Source organism: Dendropsophus ebraccatus, chromosome 7 (genome assembly GCF_027789765.1).
Source record: "Dendropsophus ebraccatus isolate aDenEbr1 chromosome 7, aDenEbr1.pat, whole genome shotgun sequence".
In the NCBI taxonomy this organism is placed as follows: Eukaryota; Metazoa; Chordata; class Amphibia; order Anura; family Hylidae; genus Dendropsophus; species Dendropsophus ebraccatus.
This window is the reverse complement of record NC_091460.1, coordinates 113,671,508-113,696,582: the sequence shown is the minus strand read 5'-3', so window position 1 is coordinate 113,696,582 and position 25,075 is coordinate 113,671,508. Positions and strand designations below refer to the sequence as shown.

The window sequence follows — 25,075 nt, the reverse complement described above, 5'->3', positions numbered from 1 at the left end:
AATACTGAAATAGCAGCGCAGTACAGAATCAGAAACCAGAGTAAATAAGTAAGCCAAGACGAGGTAGGGAACACAGTCAGTAGCGAAGCACAAAATCAAAAAACAAAGCCGAAGTCAGGTAACAAGCCAAAGGGAAAAACAAATGTACTAAGAGCACAAGGAGTGCTAGTGTAACCGGGCAGAACCTAAAATTCACGCAGCTGACAGCTCCAAGGAGGATTAAATGAAGCTCCTGGGCGCTGCCCCTGCAGCTGATTGGTGCGGCCTCCTGGCCCTCCTATTGGCCCATATGACACACACCCTGCCCAGAGTGGCTGTACGCCTGTCAGTTTAGAGCATCTCCCTTGGTGTGGTCGCAAGCCTGGAGAATTTACAGCTGCAGAGCGTTGTTCCATGCAGGCTGGAAGCTGGCCAGACAAGTGAGTTCTGACATACAGATACAGATAGTAAAATTGAAAATTAGAAATAATAAAAATTTTCTTTACGAGGCTGGGTTCACACTGCATTTTTGCAGTCTGTTTAACATATCCGTTTAATGGAGAAAAATTATGCATTTGTGTGCATCCTTTTGGATCAGTTATTTGATTGACTTCCATGTTGACCCCGTTCTTGCGTCCGTTAAATGTAACCATTTAAAAACTGAACTGTTAAAGGGACAGAAAAAAACTCAGGAAAATGAAAAAAATATGCAACAGAAATTAAAACCGCCATGATGGGAAAGGGTTAATAATATAAATAAATCAACAGTTTCACATCAAGCAGGTTATGGTCATTTTTTATGGTTTTTCTTTTTGTATAATACTAGACTGAGCAAACGTGGAAATTAATTTTATATCAGATACGGAAAAAAACAGATTTATCTGGCAAGTGGAGTATAACAGTAATGAACCCAAAGTTCTAGTTAATATGTTACCCCTTAAAACCCATAATAATTCTCCTTTATACAGACACATAGATAATAAGTGCGCCTTGGATCATTATCATTCATAAAGCTACCTAGAAAGTGACAACCACCGTCCTAAGGAACAGTGAATATTATTGAGACAGGAATGTGACAGTAGTGACATGAAGGCATCAAGAGCTCCAATAGGTCAATTTCCATGTACAGGATCCAGAAAATACAACTACATTCTGTCAGTCTGAAAAGTAAGCTGGCATTTGTAATAAAAAAAGGAATATTTGTCGAAAACGTTTTTCCTGTGGCCCTTATGGCTTCAGATTTTTCTTCTTTCGGTGAAGGAGAGAGCTTGTTTTATATTAACAGACATATACAGATATTTATATGGTTATAAGTATACAGCCTTATGTATCACTGATATCTGACACACACAAAAATTAAAAACTGAATAAGAAAAAACTTTATAGCTATTAAACCCACGTGTACTAAAAGTAGCAAAAATGTGTCTGGCTATGAATGGGGTAACTGGCTCATTCTTGACATTGCGCAGGATCTTTGGTCGGGGAAAGGAGACGTCACTAGATTATGCATACATAAATATACTGTATATAAGTGTCTTGGAAAAGGCAGGTGGTTGGACCGTTTCACTGAAAGGCCTGGAACTCCAAACTATTGTACCTCATTTACATTTTTGGATTTTTGGGTAATGATAAGGCTGGGTTCACACTGTATTTTTGAAATCCATCTTTTTTCCTTCAAAAAACAGATGAAAAAGATGAAAAAACTGATGCATTTTTTGTGCATCCATTTTGATCAGTTTTCCCACTGTAAAAAAAAAATACAATCTGTTTCTGTCCCCCCCCCCCCTTAATAATTAAAGTCAATGGAAAAAGATAAAAATGGATGCACACAAATGCATCCGTTTTTTTTTCCATCCTTTTTTTTGCCAAAAAATGGATGAAAAAAATTGGTTTGCAAAAACTCAGTGTGAACCCAGCCATATTTTTTTTTTACAGATTTGTGACATTACGGACTTTTCATCTGTAAAAATGACGGAGCTGCAGAAATAACAGACTCTCTCCCATAGACTTCTATGATACAATCCATGACGCAATTACAGTCCGTATTAGAGCTTGTCAGTAATTTTTGCAGATTGTTGATTGCCGTAAATATACGGACAGTGTGAACAGCCCAATTGAAATCAATGGGTCCTAAATTTGGCCATAATTGAAAACCCGCTATTACGGACAAATCTACGGAACATGTGAATGTAGCCTTAACTAGATCTTTGCTATAAATCTACCACCAATATCCTCTCATGTAATCCTGCCCTATAGACACATAGGGGGAGATTTATCAAACATGGTGTAAAGTGAAATTGGCTCAGTTGCCCCTAGCAACCAATCAGATTCCACCTTTCATTCCTCACAGACTCTTTGGAAAATGAAAAGTGGAATCTGATTGGTTGCTAGGGGCAACTGAGACAGTTTTACTTTACACCATGTTTGATAAATCTCCCCCCTTGACACTATATTTAGTCAGAATAATTACAACCAATGTAAATATACTAAACACCATTCCACATTTTTAAGTAATAATCATAAACATTTAGTATTGTTGTGCGCCATTTCTTATCTTTCAAGCTGCGGGAGTCATTGAGTCACTTACTCAAAAATAATTACTTAATTAATTATTAGGCTCATTAGTATTTCCTTAGCTTTGTGGCATTGCTGCCTATGCCTTACTGTAATGTGTACCAGCATGTTCACCCTTAGTATGTCAGTGGGAAAAAAAATTTCTATTTTTATTGTAGGACTTGTAGATTTCTCTATTTCTTTATATGCATGACCACCCTAATATCCCACTGCAGAAACTCTTCGCTGCTTCAAATTCACTTCCTAAATGAGCATGCCGAGGCGAAATGAAATTTACAGTGACTGAATAATCGGCACTTTAGAATTTCATTATATATTAATGGAGCCGTAGATTGTCTTTGTACTAATTTCAATGTAATTTACAATGACTTTTCAAGAGAAGGTCTCGTAGATGACAACGACGTTGACTTAGAATCCATTTATTTTTCTCGCTGCAGAACATAGGGAAGTGGTTTTCTTCATGTATAAAAAAAAAATCATTTAAAATTTTATTTTTAACTTTTATTTTATTACATTTTAATGCTCTAACTTATTGAAATTTCCATACTTTGGTGCCCAGTTGGCTGAAACGTACATTTTTGCCCACTTGTTTGCCGCTAAACAAATAAGCCTGAAGGATAGGTGTCTGATTTTAGCTCTATGAGGTGCACAGGGACGTTTTTCTAAAAATCAGTCTAGGTTCGGCCACTGACTGGCTGAACTGACATTTCGTGCAGGGACGGCACATGGGAAGAAGTAGAAAATGCAAAAAGCAGTCCGGGATTAGGCACCATTGGAATGGCAGCTGCAGGGGATTGGGGCAGGTAAGTAGAGATGAGCGAAATGAATCTTATAAGGTGAAATTCGTTCCGAACTTTGCAAAAAGTTTGGTTTGGTACTGAACCAAAGGTTTTGCAAAGTTTACGAGTTTGTAGCTGCACAATTTAATACTTAATAAAAAAAGAATAAAGGGTATGCTCACCTGTGCGCACTGCCCCAGTGTCCTCCTCCTGGTCTCTGGTGTCTGCTGCGGATTACTGCCTCTAGCTCGCTCAGCCATTCACGGACTGAGATGGGATAGCGCCCATTGATTGGCTGAGTGGGCTGTCTCATGTTGCTTAGTCAGTCACTGGTTGCAGCACTGTTCTGTCTTATGCTACGTTTACACGGGATGATAATTGGCCCGATCGCACGAATAACGATGTTGGAGTAACTTTTAAAAAAAAATAACGATCAGCGTTTAGACGGTACGATATATCATATGGAAAAATCGTTTTGCGACTGTTTAAAGATCGCCACCCCCGCCGGCCCGATCGCCACCCCCGCTGCCGCTCCGATCACCACCCCCACTGCCGCTCCGATCGCCACCCCCGCCGCCGCTCCGATAGCCCTCGCCGCGAGCATACCCTACCTGCTCGGCGTAGCGGGTGTTCGAAATTCCCGGCTCCCCTCTTCAGTGCATTGATTGGCTGAAGAGGGGAGCCGGGAATTTCAAACAGCTCCTCTTCAGCCAATCAGTGCTGCCGTGCATTGATTGGCTGAAGAGGGGAGCCGGGAATTTCAAACAGCTCCTCTTCAGCCAATCAGTGCTGAAGAGGAGCTTTGATTGGCTGAAGAGGAGCTGTTTGAAATTCCCGACTCCCCTCTTCAGCCAATCAATGCACTGAAGAGGGGAGCCGGGAATTTTGAACACCCGCCAAGCAGGTAAGGTATGCTCGTGGCCGGGGCGGCGGCGGGGGTGACGATCGGAGCGGCGGGGGTGGTGATTGAGCCGGCACAGGGGGCTGCGGATGAGCGTGGGGCCGGGCTGCGGATGGGCAGGGGGCCGGGCTGCGGGCGGACGGACTTTCGGGACGACTGTTTACACGGAACGATCTGCAAATTTTTTGCGGAAGACGATTTGAGAACATGTTGAAAGATCAAAATGAACGATTTCTTGTTCGTCGTTTGATCATTCGCTGCGTTTACACGTACGATTATCGTTCAAATTCGATCATTATCACGCAAATTCGCAACATAATCGTTACGTGTAAACGCACCATTAGTCAGTGATTGGCTGAGCGAGCTGAGGGCAGCGATCAGCTGGGGACACCAGAGACCTGGAGGACGACAACGGGGGATTGTGGACAGGTAAGTATACATGAGTGAACTTAATGAACCACAGTAAAACAGCTAAATGCCTGCAATTGTTTAGCTATTTTAGTGCAGTTTAAGGTTCCGTTTGGGGGAACACGAACTTTACTTTAAAGTTTGTCAAGCCAGCCAAACTGAAGTTCACTCATCTACAGGTAAGTATGCCTTCTTATGTACTTTGAATGCACTTTTCGTGGCTACAATACCACTTTGAGAAAGGACATATGTACTAAAGGTCATGAACATGATTTATCTTGGCGCACGTGCAAAATAGTCAGCACTTATTTTATTTTTATTTTTGACTGCTATTTCACATGATAATGTCTTAGCAGCCATGTGATTAAAACCATGCCCAGATTACAAGGAAAGCTGTACTTACTGTCCTTTCCCAGAGGGAACTCCCAGCATGGTTTCAGTCTCAAATCATTATGGTAACTACTTCCAGCTATTATGCAGCTTATGACTAAACTGTGGTCTTTGTTTATATTTGAAATCTTCTGTGAAATCTTCTTTGGTTCTAGTCATCTCTAAGCAGTCAGCGTCAGGAATTGTCAGTTACTTTGGTGAAAGTAATGAAAGAGAGAGAGAAAAGACCCAAAATGAACATAATGATCAAGTTCCACTTGATCTGAACCTTGAGTGATTGAGTGGAAATATATGATTTGGGTGTTTTTTGTGTGTGGTCTGTTCTGCACTGTGAGTAATAGACTGGTATTGAAAGTTCAGTGTATTAGTGGGTGTACTGCTAGTCTACTTTTGGACTTGAAAAAAAAAAAAGTTGCAGGTATATACTTAAATGACTCACCACTAGAGATGAGTGCAATTTCAGCATGTCGGACTCCGACATTTGGCATTTGATTACCGGTGGCTGAAGAAGTTGGATGTAGCCCTAGGGAGTCCTGGAAATATGGACACAGACACAGGCCATAGTCTATATCCATGTTTTCCAGGACTCCCTAGGGCTACATCCAACTTCTTTAGCCTCCGGTACCCAAATGCTAAACCATTGGACTCAAGCATAGAAAAAGAGGTTTTACCGCTTCTACTCCAAAAATCCTTGCTCAATATGGTGGTTGGAACTATTCGTATCATCGAAATAGGAATGCAGAGGACCTCACCTGTGGGCAATCAGGCGTTCCAACATGGATAAACAAAAACATATTCCAGCAGTCCAATGAAATCCGGTATTTATTGTAAATGTTCCATAACATCGTGACATACAAAGAAGTGCAAGTTCTAGAAGGATTCTAGACGCGTTTTGGCTCGCTCTAAGCCTTGATCACAGCATAGGACACAGGACTCAAGCATGCTTAAGTTGTGCTCATCTGTACTCACCAAACATTCTTTAGTTTATGCTGGGAGATACACTAGCCCTTGTGGGGAGCGTGTATGAGACAATTTAGGAACAAATACAGAAAATCCCCATGTCGTAAATCAGCTTTACAAGATACCCGTATCGTCGGCATGACACAAATTTTTGTACAACTAAGTGGTGGCACAATACTTACCTAGTTTCCGCCGCCAAACAGTCTGTATAGTTGATAAACTCCCCCATTATTTCTCTTTTTGCTATAAATAAAAATTCTTGCAGTGAGGAATTATTCAGAATTCTCCCCAAAGACCCTGATTCTCGTCAGAATTTGTAATAACCAAGCAGAATGACTACTTTATCTGTGCAGATGGCGCCTGAATACTGTGAATTATGGCTAATTCATATTGTTGGTTAGTTTACATTAGTTGGTACATTTTTTTCGTTATTCGCTGAAGCGTAATTATAATGCCGATTAGCATAATTACAGAACAGGTTCAGCAATGTGTTTTTTCATCATAGGACTAAACACATACTGAGTATCTGGAAGCCATGGAAGCCAGCTGGCACCTAATATTTCCTGCTTATTCTTTCATTAAAACCTTGGTGAAATATACGTATATCCTCTAGCAAATGACTGAAGTGCACAGTGGAGTTTTTTTTTAATAATAAAATATAACATTTTAAATTAAACGTTATATATAAACATAGAAGATTGTTGACAGAAAAAAGACCACCTGGTCCATCTAGTCTGCTAGTATTTTTATTCTTATTATCTAGGATAGATATATACAGTATAACATATATGTTTCTCAGGCAGGTTTACATTGTGTTACTGTTGAGTTACCTACCACATTTGCTGGAAGTTTGTTCTAAGCATCTACTACTCTATCAGTAAAGTAATATTTTTTGTGCCTCTCTGACCTTTCCCGCAACTAATCTCAGATTGTGTCCCCTTGTTCCTGTGTTCAGTTTTGAACCTTATTCAGTCCCATCTTGAACCTAATTTAGTCCTTTAACATATTTAAAGATTTTGATCATGCCCCTCTGATATGTTTTATGCCTGACACCGTCCACCATTTTTGTAGTCTGTCTTTTGACCCGTTTTATCAGTATCTTTTTGTAGGTGAGGTCTCCAGAACTGGTCACAGTATTCCCAATGGGATGTCACTAGAGCTCTATACAGCGGGATCATAGTTATCCTCTTCCTGCTGGTTATACCTATATCTATACAGTCCAGCATACCACTAGCTTTTCCTACCGCCTGGCTGCACTGGTGACTCATTTTAACATTGTCAGAAATCATTACCCCTAAATCCTTCTCTTCTGAAGTCTTTGCCAACACAGAACAGCCAATATGATACTCGGATAAAGGATTCCTCCTCCCTAAGTGAATGTTAATTTTTTTTTTATAACTATATATATTAAGTTTATTATTATATATTACATATTATTTTATGTATATAAGATATATACATATTATTCTATTATTCTATACAACCTGTTAATTTAAAGGGGTTCTCCGGAGAAAAAAATATATAAAAAAAAGTATGTCAAAAAGTTATACAGATTTGTAAATTACTTTTATTTAAAAATCTCCAGTCATCCAGCTGCTGTATTCCCTGCAGGAAGTGGTGTATTCTTTCCAATCTGACACAATGCTCTCTGCTGCCACCTCTGCGCATGTCAGGAACTGTCCAGAGCAGTAGTAAATCCCTATAGAAAACCTCTCCTTCTCTGGACAGTTCCTGTTCCGGACAGAGGTGGCAGCAGAGAGCACTGTGTCAGACTGGAAAGAATACACCACTTCCTGCAGGACATACTGCAGCTGATAAATACTGGAAGACTTGAGTTTTTTTTATAGAAGTAATTTACATATCTATATAACTTTTGAAAAAAAATTATCTTCTCTGGAGTACCCTTTTAAGGCTATGTTAACATACTGTACAATAAAGGTAAAATAGGGAAGTAATTCAATACATGAACAGGATAAATTCAATAGAAGTTGTCACTTGTGCTCATAGTAAGTAACCCTATACCTTTCCTACTACCTATTGCTCAGTATACAGTGTGTGTATAATTTATATCACATTATCTAGAAGAGAACATATTGTGTAATCAAATATATCGGTGTAAGTATATACCATATAGTGTTATATAATGACTTGTCACTGTTTATCTGCTCTATATCATGCTTTCTGTGAAAAACAGCCACATATATTTCCCCCCCAAGAACAATTCTAAAGTTCAATTTGTTGAAAGGAAAACTCTATTATTTGACCACCAATAGGGAACACGGTCTCCATCAAATCTATCATGGATGGAAAACACAGTCCTCATACAAAAGATCAATTTATTTCCCTGCCTTATCTGCAATCTCAGCCACTGGAAATCTAATAAAGACTCAGGAAGAAGCAAATCCCCAACAGAATGTCTCATTTTAATTCAGTGGAGAGGTCGAGAAGTGAAAATTTTCATGCCTGGCACACTGCCAGTCCGAGGAGGAAGAAGAATTGCCACTCACTGAGCGGTAGACTTTGGCATTCTGTGTCCTCTGCTTCTATAGCACCGAACAAAACACCTCGAGGCTATGTTCACACACCGTATTTTTTTGTAAAACCACAGCCATTGTGCAACCACGGCCATTGGCCGTGATTTTTACCGAAATATATGTGTCATTGCTGCCTGGGAATCCCGGCCGGAGTGTATACACATAGTATACGCTCTGGCTGGGATCTCTCGCGGCACCGCAAACAACTGACATGTAAGTTTTCTGCGGCTGCAATTCAGTCAGTTCACAATGTGGAGCGAGCGGATCCGGTCGCTCGCTCCATAGTGTGCAGTAGAGTGTTCTGATGCGGGCGCGCACGGATGTGTACTGCAGTACCGGCCAGGATGATCTTTTCAGAGACCGTCCGTTCCGTGACTCGGCCGGGTCATGGAACGGCGTCTTTTACGCTGTGGGAACATAGCCTGAATGGGCATGCAGCTTTTTTTTTATTAGAACACAAGTGTAATTTTTCAGCACGGTGTAGCACTGTGTATAGTTTGATTTGTATTCTTTATATGCATTCCTTTACTTATTTTTGTACATGCCTTGATTTGTTGAAAAATTTGTGACTTTTCTATCTTACACTATACTTGCCAAGCGGGCAAGACTTAGTGTGTTAACGGGGTTATCCAGCGCTACAAAAAACATGGCCACTTTTCCCCCTCTCTTGTCTCCACATTGGGTGGGGTTTCAAACTCAGTTCCACTGAAGTAAATGGAGCTTAATTGCAAACCACACCTGAACTAGAGACAAGAGAGGGGGAAAAGTGTTTGTGTAGCGCTGGATAATCCCTTTAAACAGTGAATCTGAGTTTTAGGCCTTATTTACACAATGTAGGGCCCATTGATTTCCAACTGTTCCATATAATAGAACATGTCCTAGTGGGGGCCGCATTTGCAAAACAATTAGCCAGTAGAAGTCTATGAGATCCACATTTTTTGTGAAGTTTACAGATGTTAGAGCTTATTCTTACGCTTCATAGGTCACGGATGTTATGAAGCGTAAAGCTGCGGGCCAGCATTGAGAATTCCCGACATCGTGACGTTCGGAATCCCTGATCCTGGCCTGCAGCTTCATGCTCCATAACATCCATGATCTACAAAACATGAGAGTAAGCCCGTATATAAGCGTAGATCAGGGTGAGAGTAAGCACTTATATCTGTAACGCCCCCCATTTTTTTGAATGTTTACAAAAATTGCGAATGCACTACGGATACATTTTCAACGGATTGCAGACAACGATTGTGAACATAATATACAGTCCTAAAAAATTCCTGAACATGTGAATGAGGCCTTAGTGTTTTACTAAACTTCCTGGACCTCATATATCGTGTATATGTAGCGTGTAGTTTGGTGGTGACAGATGATGAGCGAACATCTGAAATGTCAGCCCTCAGCATTCAACTCCGCCATCTTGAGAAGTTGGATGCCGTCATAGGGAGTTCTGGAAACCATGGATACAGTCATTGGTCATAGGCTGTGTCCATTTTTTCATGGCAGCCTTAGAGCGGCATCCAGTTTCTCCAGACGCCAGGAGTTGAATGTTGAGGGCTGACTTTTCTGATCTTCGCTCATCACTAGTGCTGATCAGTCTTAGCTTATTCTATATACACAAGTGCAAATCCTGATTTGGTTTGAATTTGAACCCAAACCAAGGGTTTTTCTAAATGAAGTGCGTCCACTTATAGAAGATTAAAATAGGGGAAGGTAAAGGAGGCAACAAACCTTTTTTGAGGAACATAACTTAGAACATAGCTCAGAATCATAAGTACTTAGTGAATTCCACCTCCTTTGCAGATCTTCTTTATACTGAAGATTTTCTTTACCGATTAGAGCCAGATACTAAAATATGGTCCTTTTTTTTTCTAATTCTATACTCTAAGTTTTTTCATTTTTGTATGATTGGTATGGGGGGCAGCCATCTTGCGTGGGCTGTTTTTAACAGCATTTAGTGACATACTTTACAGCAAACCTAATGGACTTAGACGTCGGTAGACAAGACATGTATTTTGTGAATGTGAAACATAACTTAGCGTACTCTGTGACCTTTGAAGAGGTCATTCCCCAGGTAACTGTTATTGTCTGGGGCTATCTATCTACTAGTGTCACATGTCGCTGCAATGCTGCACAGATCACTTTACAGCAGCCTCCTCTTATCACTAAAGACAGAACAGGAAGCCTCAGCTTAGCGGTGAGAATGAAAACTGCAAGATATCAGCATTATTTTATAATATAGACGGTAAAATGGAAAATGGAAAAAACATCACCAAAAATTCTTACATATCTTTAACATAAAAACTTGATTTAAACAATAGGTCATTTCCTGATGACACATTCCGTTTAATGTAATGCATCCTTAAGAACTTTATTGGGTCCCATTATTTTGGCCAATGAAGCATAAAGAACAATGTGAGGACATACAATATCTCTGTATTTTCTATGCTATGTTGTGACTATGTATTGGCCACATACATCTGTATAAACCAATCTAATTATTTGTGCTTACTTTTTTATTGCAGGTATTTATGAGCCGACATTTCTTGTACAACTGCAGTGAACCTACCCTGGATGTGAAAATTGCCTTTTGTCAGGTGTGTGTTCCTTACAGGTAAAACAAGGTATCGTATGAATTTGTTCTTCCATTTTTCCTTCCAAAATATTCACTCTATCATTTCACGGTTTCCTAATTTCATTTGTTTGGCTGTCAGTGATATATTGCAATGAGAGTTACACACCATGTTTTTCTGGCTGTAGAAAGAAATGACAAAGTAGTGAGCTGTAAGATAAAACCAGAGTCGACTGATACTTAAAGACGTAAATGCAAAATAAACCTTTTCTAGATTAAGAATAAATCTGATTTTATGGCAAACCCTAATAAAAAGGACTATATCAGTAGTGTCAATACTTGATGCGTTCACTATGGATATTATATTGGGTAGCCAGTTTTTCATTTTCTTTCCACTAATTAGATCCAAAGGGTTTTCCGGCATGACCATATTGATAGTCTCATCCTAGAATATCCATCAGTATGAAATTGGGTGTGTATCCTGCCCATAAGCTGGTTTAAAGGGGCCATGACACTTTGCTGTATGCACAATGGGAGTGACAATGGAGAACCATGCAGAGTCAAGGCTAGAGTTGTCTGTCAGTGGTTTAGGGTCCTAATACACAGAGCTATAATCGGCCAAATCGACCCGATTCAGCCGATTATTGCTCCATGGAATAGAGACAATGATCAGCCGATGATCGTGTCATCGGCTGATCGTTTATTTAGGTTCAAACCTAAAATCATTGGCACCGACCGCGCATCGCTGCGTGGAATAGCGATGCGTGGCGGGCGACTGACGATTTCACAAGCACCATACTTTACCTACCATGTTGCAGGTCTTCTGTGCTCCTTTTTCCTCCCGGTCCCATGCACAGCAGCAGCTTTGGAGCGGCCTGTCTTAGCTGACAGACCGCTCAGCCAATCACTGGCCAGGACTGCCGTGGACCAAGAGGAAGAAGGAACGAAGGAGAAGCCTTGCAACATGTTTAGGTAAAGTATGGTGTTTAAACAAGGGCTGCAAGGACATCGTTAACGATGTCCCTGCAGCCCTCGCAAAACGATTATCGGGTCGCGTATTAGGCCTAGTAAACGAGCGCCGATCTAGCAGATTGGCGCTCATTTACATTATTGATCGGGCCCCCATCGGCCCGTGGAATAGGACCCTTATAGTATCTCACATAGGAACAAAATATCAGACATGTTGAAGTGCAAAATGACTAATCCTTTATTAGATCCTGGAGAAGTTGGATGTAGCCATAGGGGCTGCCAGGAAAAGATGGATACAACCTATAGCTGTACCCATGCTTTCTACGACTCCAACTTACAAGTTACATCCAACTTCTCCAGCCACTGGGAGTCAAATGCAAATCAATGGGGTTCAGCAAGTTTGCTCACTACCTATAAATATTTATTATTATCTTATTTAATGTATATTGGAATCTTCCCTCGTACAACATTTGGCAGGATATCTATATGAGACTTCCCCTTCTTTTATCCAAGTTGAATTTGGCAAAAGCATCTGTGCTGGAATTCAACAGTAAAATGTACTGTTTCCTACAAGACAGCCTATAATATGGTTCTCATAGATTTGCTTTATGTAGAATAAGATTTGTTGAGAAAACATATTTCTGGTGATCAATAATATCATGTAACACACGTTGCTGCAATTTATTGGATGACTTGATACATCTTATTTGAGAAGCTAAATTATGACCTTTTAGATCTTCCAAACTGTGCCAGCTCCCTGAAGAAGGAAAGATAGATCACGTTTCGGGATGAGTTACGTCTTCTGAAACACTGGTGGTAAATCACATTTGTGTTTCATTTTCATCCAATGTATATAAATTTGTTTAAAAGTACAAAAGCAGGATACATAACCGGGGAGAGGAGTGAGGGAGAGGAGTTAGATATTGACTGAAGGGGCCACTTAATATGGTGGTTTTGGTGGTCTCCTTACAAGAGCCATCCCTTTGCTAGGTCCTTCCTGGGAGGGATATCTGGCTAGTCCCTGGTCATTGCACGACCAGGAGCTGCAGGAGACCAGCGGGGGTCTGGGAGCGGTAATCCACTTCTACGGGGGCATGGGGACTGAAAGGTTTAGATTCCTAATTATGTTCCAGCACCCCTATGCCTGCTATGTATTTTTTGTTTTGGCTGGAACTTTAAAATTCAGGGAGAGAAATGGTTGCCGGCTGCAATCGGAGCGGCTGAGGAAATGTTGTGAACCAAGACACAGGTCAATTAGAGGCTGTAACTTCTGAAAAAAACAATAGTAGTTTTCCAGTAAAATAAAGGTCCGAAGTGCAATATACTGCTTGATGGAATTAGGTATGTTCAATGAAGGCTGTGAAGGGGGTCCTAATGTTTGTTACCCAGCAATGGGTAATGAATAGTCTTAGGGCATCCTGGAGGAACTCTGGTAAAGTGTACTCTGTGCTCCTAACCGTACATCTTTAAAGCTCATGGACATTATGTTGAAGCAGGTTAGCTCTTTAAGGAAATTATTGATTATCATTATCCCATGTTCTGTATGTTCTCGCCTGCGGAATAAGAAATTATCTACTGTATTTGTCATGATTTGGCCTTATGAAGAAATGTCTCGATAATTCATTTAACAAGCACCCCTGGGACTTGACATTTTAGAAAGTTCACCCAATTTGTAACTTTCTTTCCTTGTAAGGTTCTAGATGTGATTGCCATGGTTGGATACACAAAGAATAACATGAGGACTATCAATGCAGTTCAAGTCACTAGTGTTTAATTCATGTCGGCAACCGCAGTGCAGCTCTGGAGTAGTATAACGCTCGCAATGCTGCCTTACTCTGTTATTGTCATTGCTAATAGGCAGTGTAATGTATGGCCTCTTCTGCTGTGTGCAGAATATGTATCGCAGGTAAATTACCCTTTTAATACATCTTTAGGGAATTTTATAGGATGCTTTATAGGTGGCATAATATTGGCACTCTTTTTTCAGTCCTTGAGTCCTGATTTTATGAACATGCTAAAATCTATTAAAACCGACTGCAATTTCAGTGCACTCAGCTGTGGTTACAAAAAACTTCCTCGATCTGCCACTAGAGATGATCAAACATCGCAAAATCTTAGGTTCTATAGAACTCGAACCTTGTTGAACCTTCCGCATTTGATTCCCGATGCCTTCCCGGTCTGTGGGGAAGGAAGAGACAGCCCTGGTACCGCCTGGAATTCCAGGATTCAGCCTAGGTAATAGCTGCTTGATCATACACCTAGAACCTACCACAACATACAAAGTGCCACTGTATGTATTTAGAGTAAGGGGCTGAACAAAAAGTCTACCAGTCTTCCAGTGGAGGTTGTTTTGGTGGAGAAGTGATAAGCCACCTGGCGGAAATACTATATCAGCCAGGCTGTGCATGACACCCCTGTGATGTTGAACAATGGAACATATTTATATGCATGCTACTCACTGACTGTTCGAACAATTTCCCCCAATATTCTCCCCTAATGATTTCACAAAGCAGGAACAGAAACATGTTGGGAGAAATTGATAATAATGTGGTGGATGATAACTTTGATGTCACCTGTGTGACACAGTAACAGTTGGCAGACACCCATCTGTGATCTCGTGACTGTTTGACTACTTGAGTTTGGCTTGCATGTATGCAGTAGCAAACTTAATCTGGGTCATGGGTTTACACATATAGTAAGGATAGCTTGACACAGGATAGATCACAGCGGAAATCTTCCTGCGAGTTTTGCAGTGAGATCTGTTACAATCCAAGGCCCTCGTAACCCACACCCCGCCTGCACATACATTACCCGTCTTCTATCCGGTTCGCTGCATGGGGTCCCAGCTTCCTGCTCTCCCGCCCAGCCAGTCAGTGCATTACTTAGCTGCAGCCACTGATTGGCTGGGCCGGAGAGCAGGAAACCGGGACCCTGTGCGGTAAGTCGGATTGAGAACGGGTAACGTGTGTGCAGGCAGGGTGTGGGTTAAGGGGGTGGGTGATTTACATACTCACAGCAGTCTGAAAGATCCGCTGCAAGTATGTATTTACTTAGGAAATGACAGGACCTTGGATCGTAACGGAAGAAAATACCCCCCCCCCTACCTTATTTCAAGGCCGTGGCATGACAAAAATGGTGGCCCCTGTGCTTTCTGGCTCATTTAACGATATTTGCCATTTTCTTTAACCAGTATTTGGAAAAGCATGTGTAGTACTGTAGATATGAGTGGAAAGAAAATTAAAGTCCTTGGCTTTTACACTCGATCAATACCTTGCTCCCTCTCTCTCTGTCTCTGTCCCGCTCTCTTTCTCGCTCTCTATATTTATCACCTTTCCAGTAATCCAACAGCATCATGGATCCAAATAAATGACAGTGTTATTTACTTCCAGCTCAAAGTTCTGTGATTGATGGTGTTCAACATTGGTATCATCCATTTGTGTTTCCTTGACATTTATGTACGTAAAGAATGATTCATTACATTAAACACTAATACAATGTGCAGACCCCTCCTCGCCCTGTGAGAAACTTGTATGTATGTATAATGAAGTTCTTCACAAATATTAATATGCATTCACAACATTAAAGGGGGATTCTGGTTAGGTAAAATACATGTTGAATCATCCGCCTGTTGGTTCCATACTTGTTTTTAACTTATCAGTCTCCTTCCCTCAGTTTTGAGCCTGCTGCTTTCTGCTGAAAGGCCTGTTCACACTGAGTAAAACAGGAATTGGAATCCCGCCTGCCTCAGTGTCACATAATGTCTTTATGGGATGGCTCGCTCGCCTCCACTTCTGTCTCTCTCTGCTGAAGGAATTGACATGTCGGGATTGAGCGTGAGGAGTGGAGGTGCATGAGCCATCCCACAGAGACACTGAGGCCTGAAGACAGAGAAAACTGTGTGTGAGCTGTTCTTTACATCTCCACTCTGATGTCCCTCTTTCCCCTCTCTTCCGAGATGGCTCATGTAAACAGTGTCCCTTGCCAGCTGTCTCTGCACTCTGTAATGCCAGGAGGGTTAATCTGAGGTCAAGTTTCTGGATTAACCCTCCTGGCAGAGTGCCAGGGACGCTGTTTACATGAGCAGTCTCAGAAGGAAGGAGGAGGGGGAGTGAACTAGTCCCATACTTTCTGTGTCTTCAGCGAAAAGCAGCAGGCTCAGAAGAAAGGGGCAAAGCTTATAACAAGAATGAAATGAATTACAGTGGTACCTTGGTTTAAGAGTAACTTGGATTAACCATTAGGTACATTCGCATTAACATGATCCACGGATAGATCGGCGCCGGCACAGGGAAGCCGATGAAGCGGTCCATTTTTTGAACCGTGGCCCGGTCCCTGTATGGTGCTGTTCTATTCCCGGGTACTGGGCCAGGGCTGAAGCACTGGAGGCAGGCCTCTATGACGCGGCTCTGTTAGAATCAATGGATAGAACGGCGCCGTACACGGGAATCGGGCCGTGGTTAAAAAAAATGGACTGCGACACCGGCTTCCCTGATCTATCCGTGAGTCAAGTAAAAGCAAATGTACCTGCTGGTACATTCGCTTTAAGACCATTTTGCAAGAAGAGCTCACAGTTTTTCAAAATTGGGACTTGGTTTAGGAGCATTGCTTTGGTTTAAGATCTCCCTGTACTGGGTGGGAGGGGGAACAGCGAAGGGGCATGGTCTGCACAGTGGGGTCTACAGCACTGTACTCTGACCCAGGAGGTCTCCCTCACCTTCCAAATCATAGCAGATCCACTTCAGGCTGGGGCTTGCATCAGGGGACAGGACTGTGGAGGTAATCACTTCATAGCTGTATCCCCTCTCTCCCCGGACAGAGAGTGCCCACATGTGTCCTGCTCATTTCTTCATGCTCCCTGCAGTCTCTGTCAGTCCTGATTGGTCCATTCTGAACAGACCCCTTCTCCATTGCTGTAATGTGACCACACAGACCTCTGACAGCAGCCCTGCTTCTCTATTCTAGCCTGTTGTACTACGCTACTGCATTATGGGGATCTGCAGTTCCATCCTGTATCTATAAACTGCTGCTGTATTTTCAGGATTATGCACTTACTATACATTATACTCCACATTCTTAAAGCTATACTGTACAGTAACTTATACTATGACATATTCAGCTGTTTCTAAATTTTTTTTTTTCATTAGTTTTACATGTTATTCAGAATATAAAATCATTATTTTGGGGTGTGGAACCAATTGTCTGTATTTCAATGATTTCTTATGGGAACATTTGCTTTGGTTTAAGAGTGGATTTGGATTACAAGCTCGGTCCCAGAATGAATTATGCTCGTAATCCAAGACACCGCTATACTAGTCTTCAGAAGGGGGCATGATTCAACATGTATTTTACCTGACCGGAATACCCCTTTAAGTCACTCTCGAAGGGTTATAGCTACACCTAGACATACTGGCCTACAAGCCTTTTTTATGAAGCTCTTGAATCAACTCCATGAAAAGCAATGTTCATATTCAGTAAGAAGGTCTGGGATTCCTTGAAGACTACTGTATAGAGATTTAAATCTAATCCATGATTTAATGGTCTGCTCTAAAATCTACAACCTGTCCTGCACTTGCTTTAATCACGTTACCAGTTACAGAATTGCACCAACATGGCCTTAATATAACCTTGGAATGTTCTGCCAAAATGACTACAGTTTATAATGTACATAATTCGTCCTATAAGTTCAGTGTTGCTGAGAGTTGCCAAAACATTTTACTTTGTCCCTAGCTGCTTATGTTTTTTTTTGGCAACATAGTTACATAGTTGATAAGGTTGGAAAAAAAGACAAAAGTCCATCAAGCTCAACCTATAATCCTACTGTGTTGATGCAGAGGAAAGCAAAAAAACATGACCTTATTCCCTGGATCAACATCACACCTCCAGAAATCTACAACCTGTAACTTGTAATATATTTTTTCAGGAAAAGCATTCAGATACTCTTGAACTTGTTTAATGAGTCGGTCATCACAACATCATGTGGCAGAGAGTTTCACACTTTTACTGCTTTTACAGTAAAGAATCTCCATCTGTGATTATAGTAAACCTTCTTTCCTCTAGACATAGAGGATGCCTCCCTATTCTTGGTTACAGGCTTAGGTATAAAAAGATCACTAAAAAGGTCCCTGTACTGTCTTTGTACTGTAGTCCACCTATTACCTTAATGACCTTGGTTGCCCTCTGCACCCGCTCCTGTAAAGCCATGTCCTTAACACTTTAAATACAGGTGTCCAAAAGTGTACACAATACTCCGTGTTTGGTTAGCTCAATGAATTATATAGAGGCAAAACTGTGTTCTTGTCTTTTGAGGAATCCCAAGATTTTTTTAGCCTTGGCACTGGTTACTTGGGTTTACTGTTTACCAACACTGCCATGTTCTTGTCATTTTTACCCAGTGTTTTATTATATTGCACATAATCATACATTTTCTTAGCTCATCTAAACTGCATAATTTTAAATTTATCCAACTTTATTTGCCATTTCTCTGCCCAAGCCTCCAGCTTCCCCAAATCTCTATATAATATGTAATATTATATTATTCTTCTCTGTGGTGATTCCTTTACTCAGTTTAGTGTCATTTGCAAATATTAAAACTTTACTATGTAACCCTCAAGAAGGTCAATAATAAACATATTCACAAAGAGTGGACCTAATACTGACCCCTGCAATACTCCACTAGTAACTGTGACCCAGAGTATATCCTAACAACATCCTTTCCTCCAAACTCAGCATTTTGCCTTTAAAAAGTCCAGCTACACAACATAAACAGCCCTACCCAAATCCACTCTCATTGACTACCTCTTCCTCATAGATTTATATTAGTCTGATAGGTCCGAACCCTCCTAAACCCATCCTGATGTTTTATTATAAGGGTTTTTTTTTCCACTCCAAGATACTCCAGGACAGCATCTCAAGAATCAGCATCAGCAAGAAAATCCTCAAATATATTACACACAGACGATAAGCACTACTTTTGAATCCACTTAATATATCAAGTCTTAGAGCTCAGATGGTTCTGTCCCCTTTGTCTACTGACAATCCCTGTTTGATTCAGAATAGGGCGGGATCCCCTTATAAAAAGCACTGTATAGTTACGTTTGTCTTGTAGTGTAAAAATCCTTTCCTGTCCCACTAATGGGTCAGCATAAAAACACTAACCCTGTGTTCTCTTATTAAGAAACCCCCTCACAAAGTAGCTGTTTGAGAGTCCTACCATGTTCCTCGCCCCTTTAATTTTCACTTCACTTCAAATTCCTGAGTACACGGTATTAGGTCTGATCTTTGAGGTCTCGCTATACACAATAAATTATTACAAAATATTATTACAGCCCATTCTCATAAAACAGTGATATCACTCCCAGCTTTATTCTAATTCTAACTAAATTATGATAGCAGACACCTTATTAAGTTAGTCTGTCTTCTTTGAAGTTTCTTCAGTTTCATTATAGATGGTGCTTCTAATGAACTGATGTCCATAAGGAACTTCATATTTCAGATGTGTTCACACCAGTACTTTATAAGGCTGGGTTCACACTACGTAAGTTTCCGGCCGTAGCGTGTTCCGTGAATAAGCGGCCGGAAACTGACGTAGTTTGCGTACAATGTAAAGTATACGATCTACGGCCGCACAGTTCACACTACGTACGAACGCCCGGATCGTATGCGGCGCCGTAAAAAATGAACCAGACCATTGTTTCAGGACGGAAATGCTGTAACTTACGCCCGTAGCGTAACATGCGGTCCCGTACGTAGTGGTGATTTCTTCATTTTTCAAGCTTTTTGTGCCGATCCAAAAGGTTCTGTGGGGTGTCCGGGCTAGGCGAAGATTTCCAAGTAAAAGACCGCTGTCAGATCGCTACAAAGAGCGCTCAGGAAGCATAAGTACACTACGGGCGTAAGTTTGCGTTCCGTACGTATCCGGCCGCAACTTGCGTAAAGTCCCGGCGGGAGTTTCATACGTATATGTCCGGCCGCGGAAAATATGCGGCCGGACATATACGTAGTGTGAACATAGCCCCCAGTGGTAAATAATATCTTGCTCAGGCTCCAAGGAAAAATTTGCTGAAATTAAACAGTATGAGAGTTTAAAGGAGAACTCTGGTTAAGGAAGAGTTAACCCTGTTTATTTGCCACCCATAATCTAAACTTTGTGTGTATTTGGTTTCTATTACATGAATTGAGCAGGTTGTCTGCAGCTCCTCCTGACTCACACCCTGACACTGCTGAAAATCCTCACTTCCTGGTCCAATCTGTCTCCACAACTCTGTCCTCCCCCTCCCATCTGAGACAGAGGTAATATGATCTCTGTCTCTTCTCTTGCTAGACAAGCTGTAATGCCTCATCTGTAACTCTGCCCACCGCTGACATCACACAGTGATCACCTGGCCAAGGGCAAGGAAACAACAGCCTCTCCTGAGTAGTACAGGGGAAAGGAGACATGGTTGTTTCTCGGTTATCGATCTGTGTAGTTGAATAGATAGATCGATAGATAGATACTGTGTTTACTGTGCAAAGCAGATGCAGATCAAACCAGTGGTGGATAGCTACTAAAGACAATAGTGAGCACCCAGAAGCTGGCTTTGAGGTGAAAAGCATACTGGGAGATGCAGTTTTCCAGCCGGGTGCCAAAATGTAAAACTGGAGTCATTTGTAAAAGTTTGACTTTGGGGTAGTTTAGACAAGTGGGAAAGGTGTCAAACAATTGGTGGGTGATCGGTGAGTGAACCTATATGCTTTTTGTGCATTTAGTTTTTCATGGGATCGCAAGTACAATTATTTTATAACAGGTAAACTTGACACTTTGGCTAGTTTTGCCTTAGACCCCCTTTATCGTGTAGAAAATATACTTAGTTGCCTAGGAAAGTGACAATACCAGGAACTTTCATGCTGCATGTGGGAGTATATAAACCGTTGTCTAAGAAAGTGTGATCACCATGAACTAATCTTACCACTAGGGTTGTAGAGTTCATAAGAGGGAACCTTTCACTCCCCGTGCCAGGGCAGAGCCCAGCGGACCACTTGGTACAGACCCATATACTTACCGCTTCCATGAAGTCCCGGTCCCGGGGCCCATCCCGCCGCCGAGATATCCCTATCCTAAGCCGCGTGCGCGCTCACCAGAGATGAGTCCGACGCCCATAGAGAATGACTGAGCCGTCACTCTCTATGGGCGTCTGACTCATCTCTGATGAGCTTGCACGCGGCTTCGGGCGGGGATATGGGTCTGCCCCGGCACGGGGGTGACAGGTTCCCTTAAAGTGGGTAGGCATTGGTGAATGAGGTCAACTAGCCTGTGTCTATCTGGTACATAAAGGAGACTAATCTCATGTCTAATATTAAGCCATGCCCATGTTATATACCCTATGGGAAGAAGTAGAGGTCTGAAGTTATGTTCTTGAGACTAGTACTGTAGCTGTGGCAATGACTCTCTGTTAACGCAGCGATTTTTATTGAATAAAAATAAATTAAACTTTAATTACTTTCTAAATTAAAAACAGTTTTTATTAATTCACAGAAGAAAATGTACAATAGACGAGCACTTTCACAAAAGCAAGGTCGCGGAGGCCCATTTGTGCCGTGTGACACAGCTGACAGTCTTATATTACACTGGCTGGGAAGAGAATCTCTTTAGTGTCACCTCCCAGACAAAAGTACTGTTCTTAATCTCTGGCTGGCTAAGTACGGTATATTTCAGGATGATTCCCTCGTTCCCAGATAACACATAGACATACATAAATCAAGCTCAAGGGACTTTCCATAATGGGACTTTCAGATAGTTCACCTGAGTGCAGTCATTTGGTTTTAAGTATAGCACCAAGGGCTGTAAATAAAATCAGTCTAGGGATGTGGTGGGAGTGCAGGCTACAACTTCCTTTTTGAATAAAAAAAAAATAATGTATTCTTCCATGCAAGAATGAGTTAAAGGGACTGTATAAGAAAGGGACATAATTGAATATCCATAAATAAACTATTGAAGTATTGTAACCTTTGTTGTGTAGACTGGGACAAGGGCAGCAGATTTAACACCTTCCTGACGCAGCTAGATTATAATTTACCCACAGCCAGGCATTTTTTTCCTTGTATGTTTTGCTCCTTCTTGGGAACATACCGCATGTATTCAAGCCGGCTTTGGTGGCCCTATCAAGTTACAAGACACTTCACCAGTTGGCGATATCATATTCAGGTACACCTTTACCTCGTACCTTGGGTGATATGCACAAAGCCCAAGGGGCAAAAAAGTGAGCACCTGTTCACCTGCTTTACTGCATCTACCTTTATGTTATCACACGAGGCACTACCTCTTGCCTTCTTTTTTTTTTTTCTAACAGCCTCAACTTTTTAAAATCAACTCGGCAGAAAAAGACCTCATCTAGTGTTCCCCCTTGAACCTTCTTTAATTCGTTAACATATTTTTAAAGGTTTTAATCATGTCCACGCTTTCTCTTCTTTCCTCCAGAGAGGGAGGGAGAAGAGGAGGAGCCCTGAAATTAAAGTAAGTAGTGCCAGGCTTTGAAGGGGTTTTCCGGCATTAAAAAAATAACATGACCACTTTCTTCCAGAGACAGCTCCTTTCTTGTCTCCAGTTCAGGTATGGTTCACAGTTAAGCTACATTTACTTCAATGGAACTGAGTTGCAAAACCCCACCCAAACTGGAGACAAGAGGGGTGCTGTCTCTGGAACAAAGTGGCCATGTTTTTCTAACACTGGATAACCCCTTTAAGGAATTTCTCTTGAGTACCTTTTAACATTGCTGTGAGGTTCTCCATCCTCGTGATCTCCTGTATTTTGGGAAACCACATGGAAATAGAAAGACAGAAGGTCTGCTTTCATAGGGCTAGGATACAGGCCTAGGCTGGGTTCACACTACGTATATTTCAATCAGTATTTTGGTCCTCATATTGCAACCAAAACCAGGAGTGGATTAAAAACACAAAGGATCTGTTCACACAATGTTGAAATTGAGTGGATGGCCGCCATATAACAGTAAATAACGGCCATTATTTCAATATAACAGCCGTTGTTTTAAAATAACAGCAAATATTTGCCATTAAATGGCGGCCATCCACTCAATTACAACATTATGTGAACAGAGCCTTTCTGTATTTTTAATCCACTCCTGGTTTTGGTTGCAATATGAGGACCATAATACTGACTGAAATATACATAGTGTGAACCCAGCTACTAAGCCGCATAAAAGGTATCTCATCACTGACTTTTCTACCCATTATACTGGCACCCATACCCTTCCATGAAGTTGTGTGAAGACACAATTTTTGTTGGATGAGCGGTAGCTTTAACTGGCACCATTTTAGGATACTCACATCTTTTGAGCACTTCCCATTCCATTTTTTGTTACGCAAGGTACCAAAGACACTCCGCACATTACTGACAAAAGCCGCCACCTAGTCCCATTGACCATGTAGTAATGGATCACAGCATAGACAGAGGGTCTAAGCAGTATTTCAACATGGCAGGAGGAGAAGTCCAGGCAAATTGGACAGTAGGGACAGTGGACTGCAGAACTAGGTGCCTTCATTAGGTCCCCAGCTGCCAATGCCCCTTTCCCCCTAAATTATTTGTGGATGGGGGTGGGTCATCATTTGACATAGGAAGCCCACAGACTCGGCCTAATTTGTATGAAGGACAAATAATAAAAAAAGAAGGATAAGATAATGGGGACACAAGAGAAGAAAGTCTTTGGACATTAAATCCCATAGTTACACTTATCTCTGGAACAGCGAGACGCATTAGTTTCAGTGGCATACAGAGTACAGGTCACATGATCACACTGTGTACCACCCAGAGAGGCATACTGTAAAGGTGAAAAAATAAGAAGAAAAAAAAAGGATGAAAATGACCCAAAGCTGTTTTCACATGGCCAGTGGCCCAGTGGTTCTTGGGTGTGTAACTTCCTCATTGCAATGATCTTTTGTTCAGTGCGTCAATGTTATTGCTTCTTATCTATACTATGGTATTTGCAGCTCTTTGTAGTTTTTCCACATTGCTTCCACTACAATGAGTCTGCCTTAGGGTCCATTTACACAGAAAGATTATCTGACAGATTATCTGCCAAAGATTTGAAGCCAAAGCCAGGAACAGACTATGAACAGAAATGTGGTCATAAAGGAAAGACTGAGATTTCTCCTCTTTTCAAATCAATTCCTGGCTTTGGCTTCAAATCTTTGGCAGATAATCTGTCAGATAATCTTTCTGTGTAAATGAACCCTTACGCTAATAATTGTATGTATCATTACGGCTGGTTTATTATGTTATTATTTCTTTACTTATTATATAAATGTTTTAACAAACTTTTAATTGATATTGAGACTTTTTGCACAATTCAGACCATTATTTGCATTGACACAACAGTGATCTGCCATATTTTTATTTCCATTAGGGATTCAGTAATCAAGTGGATGTGTCATATATTGCCAAACATTACAACATGAGCAAAAGCAAAGTTGACAACCAGTTCTACAGTGTGGAAGTAGGAGACTCGACTTTCACAGTACTGAAACGCTACCAGAATCTCAAGCCAATAGGTTCTGGAGCTCAGGGAATTGTTTGGTAAGTAAATCAATGATTGTTTTATTCATTAGGATTTCGGAAGTGTTCTAAGCAAAACATTTCTTATGTGATCAGCCGGCTATCCCACTCCTGCCCCGGACCACACGGATTGGAATTGGACTGTCACTGCAACTTGCAATAGGGTGTGCAGTCTCTTGATTTGATTCTTATTGAACTGAATACATAGAGGCCCTATTACACCAAGCTGATATTGGCCGTATTTGGCCGATTTTTGGCTGTCATGGCTTCTAATCGCTTGGTGTAATAGCTACTGTTAAAAAACAACAATCAGCCGACATGCACGATATCAGCTGATCCTTGTCTTTCAACATGTTAAAAAAAACCTCTAAAGAAGATGGTCAGCTCTGTGTAATATGAGTGGCGGCAGCAGATCACCGCTATTCACTATAGGCTCTAAAGATCGTCCCGACAGCACCCCCCCTCCCCCGC

The 25,075-nt window shown here is 41.3% G+C and overlaps 1 protein-coding gene across 5 annotated transcripts in view; it reads left to right on the top strand.

The window, feature by feature from the left end:
- Positions 1-25,075, top strand: part of MAPK10 (mitogen-activated protein kinase 10) — a 160,507-nt gene that overhangs the window by 54,440 nt on the left and 80,992 nt on the right. For 4 of the 5 annotated variants that reach the window (XM_069976725.1, XM_069976724.1, XM_069976726.1 and 1 more), the window contains exons 2-3: positions 11,045-11,116; positions 24,456-24,625. In XM_069976725.1, the coding sequence (XP_069832826.1) occupies positions 11,045-11,116; positions 24,456-24,625 (242 nt within the window). Of the gene's footprint in view, positions 1-11,044; positions 11,144-24,455; positions 24,626-25,075 lie in introns of those variants that run through there. The other variant, XM_069976727.1, reaches the window with a different exon arrangement.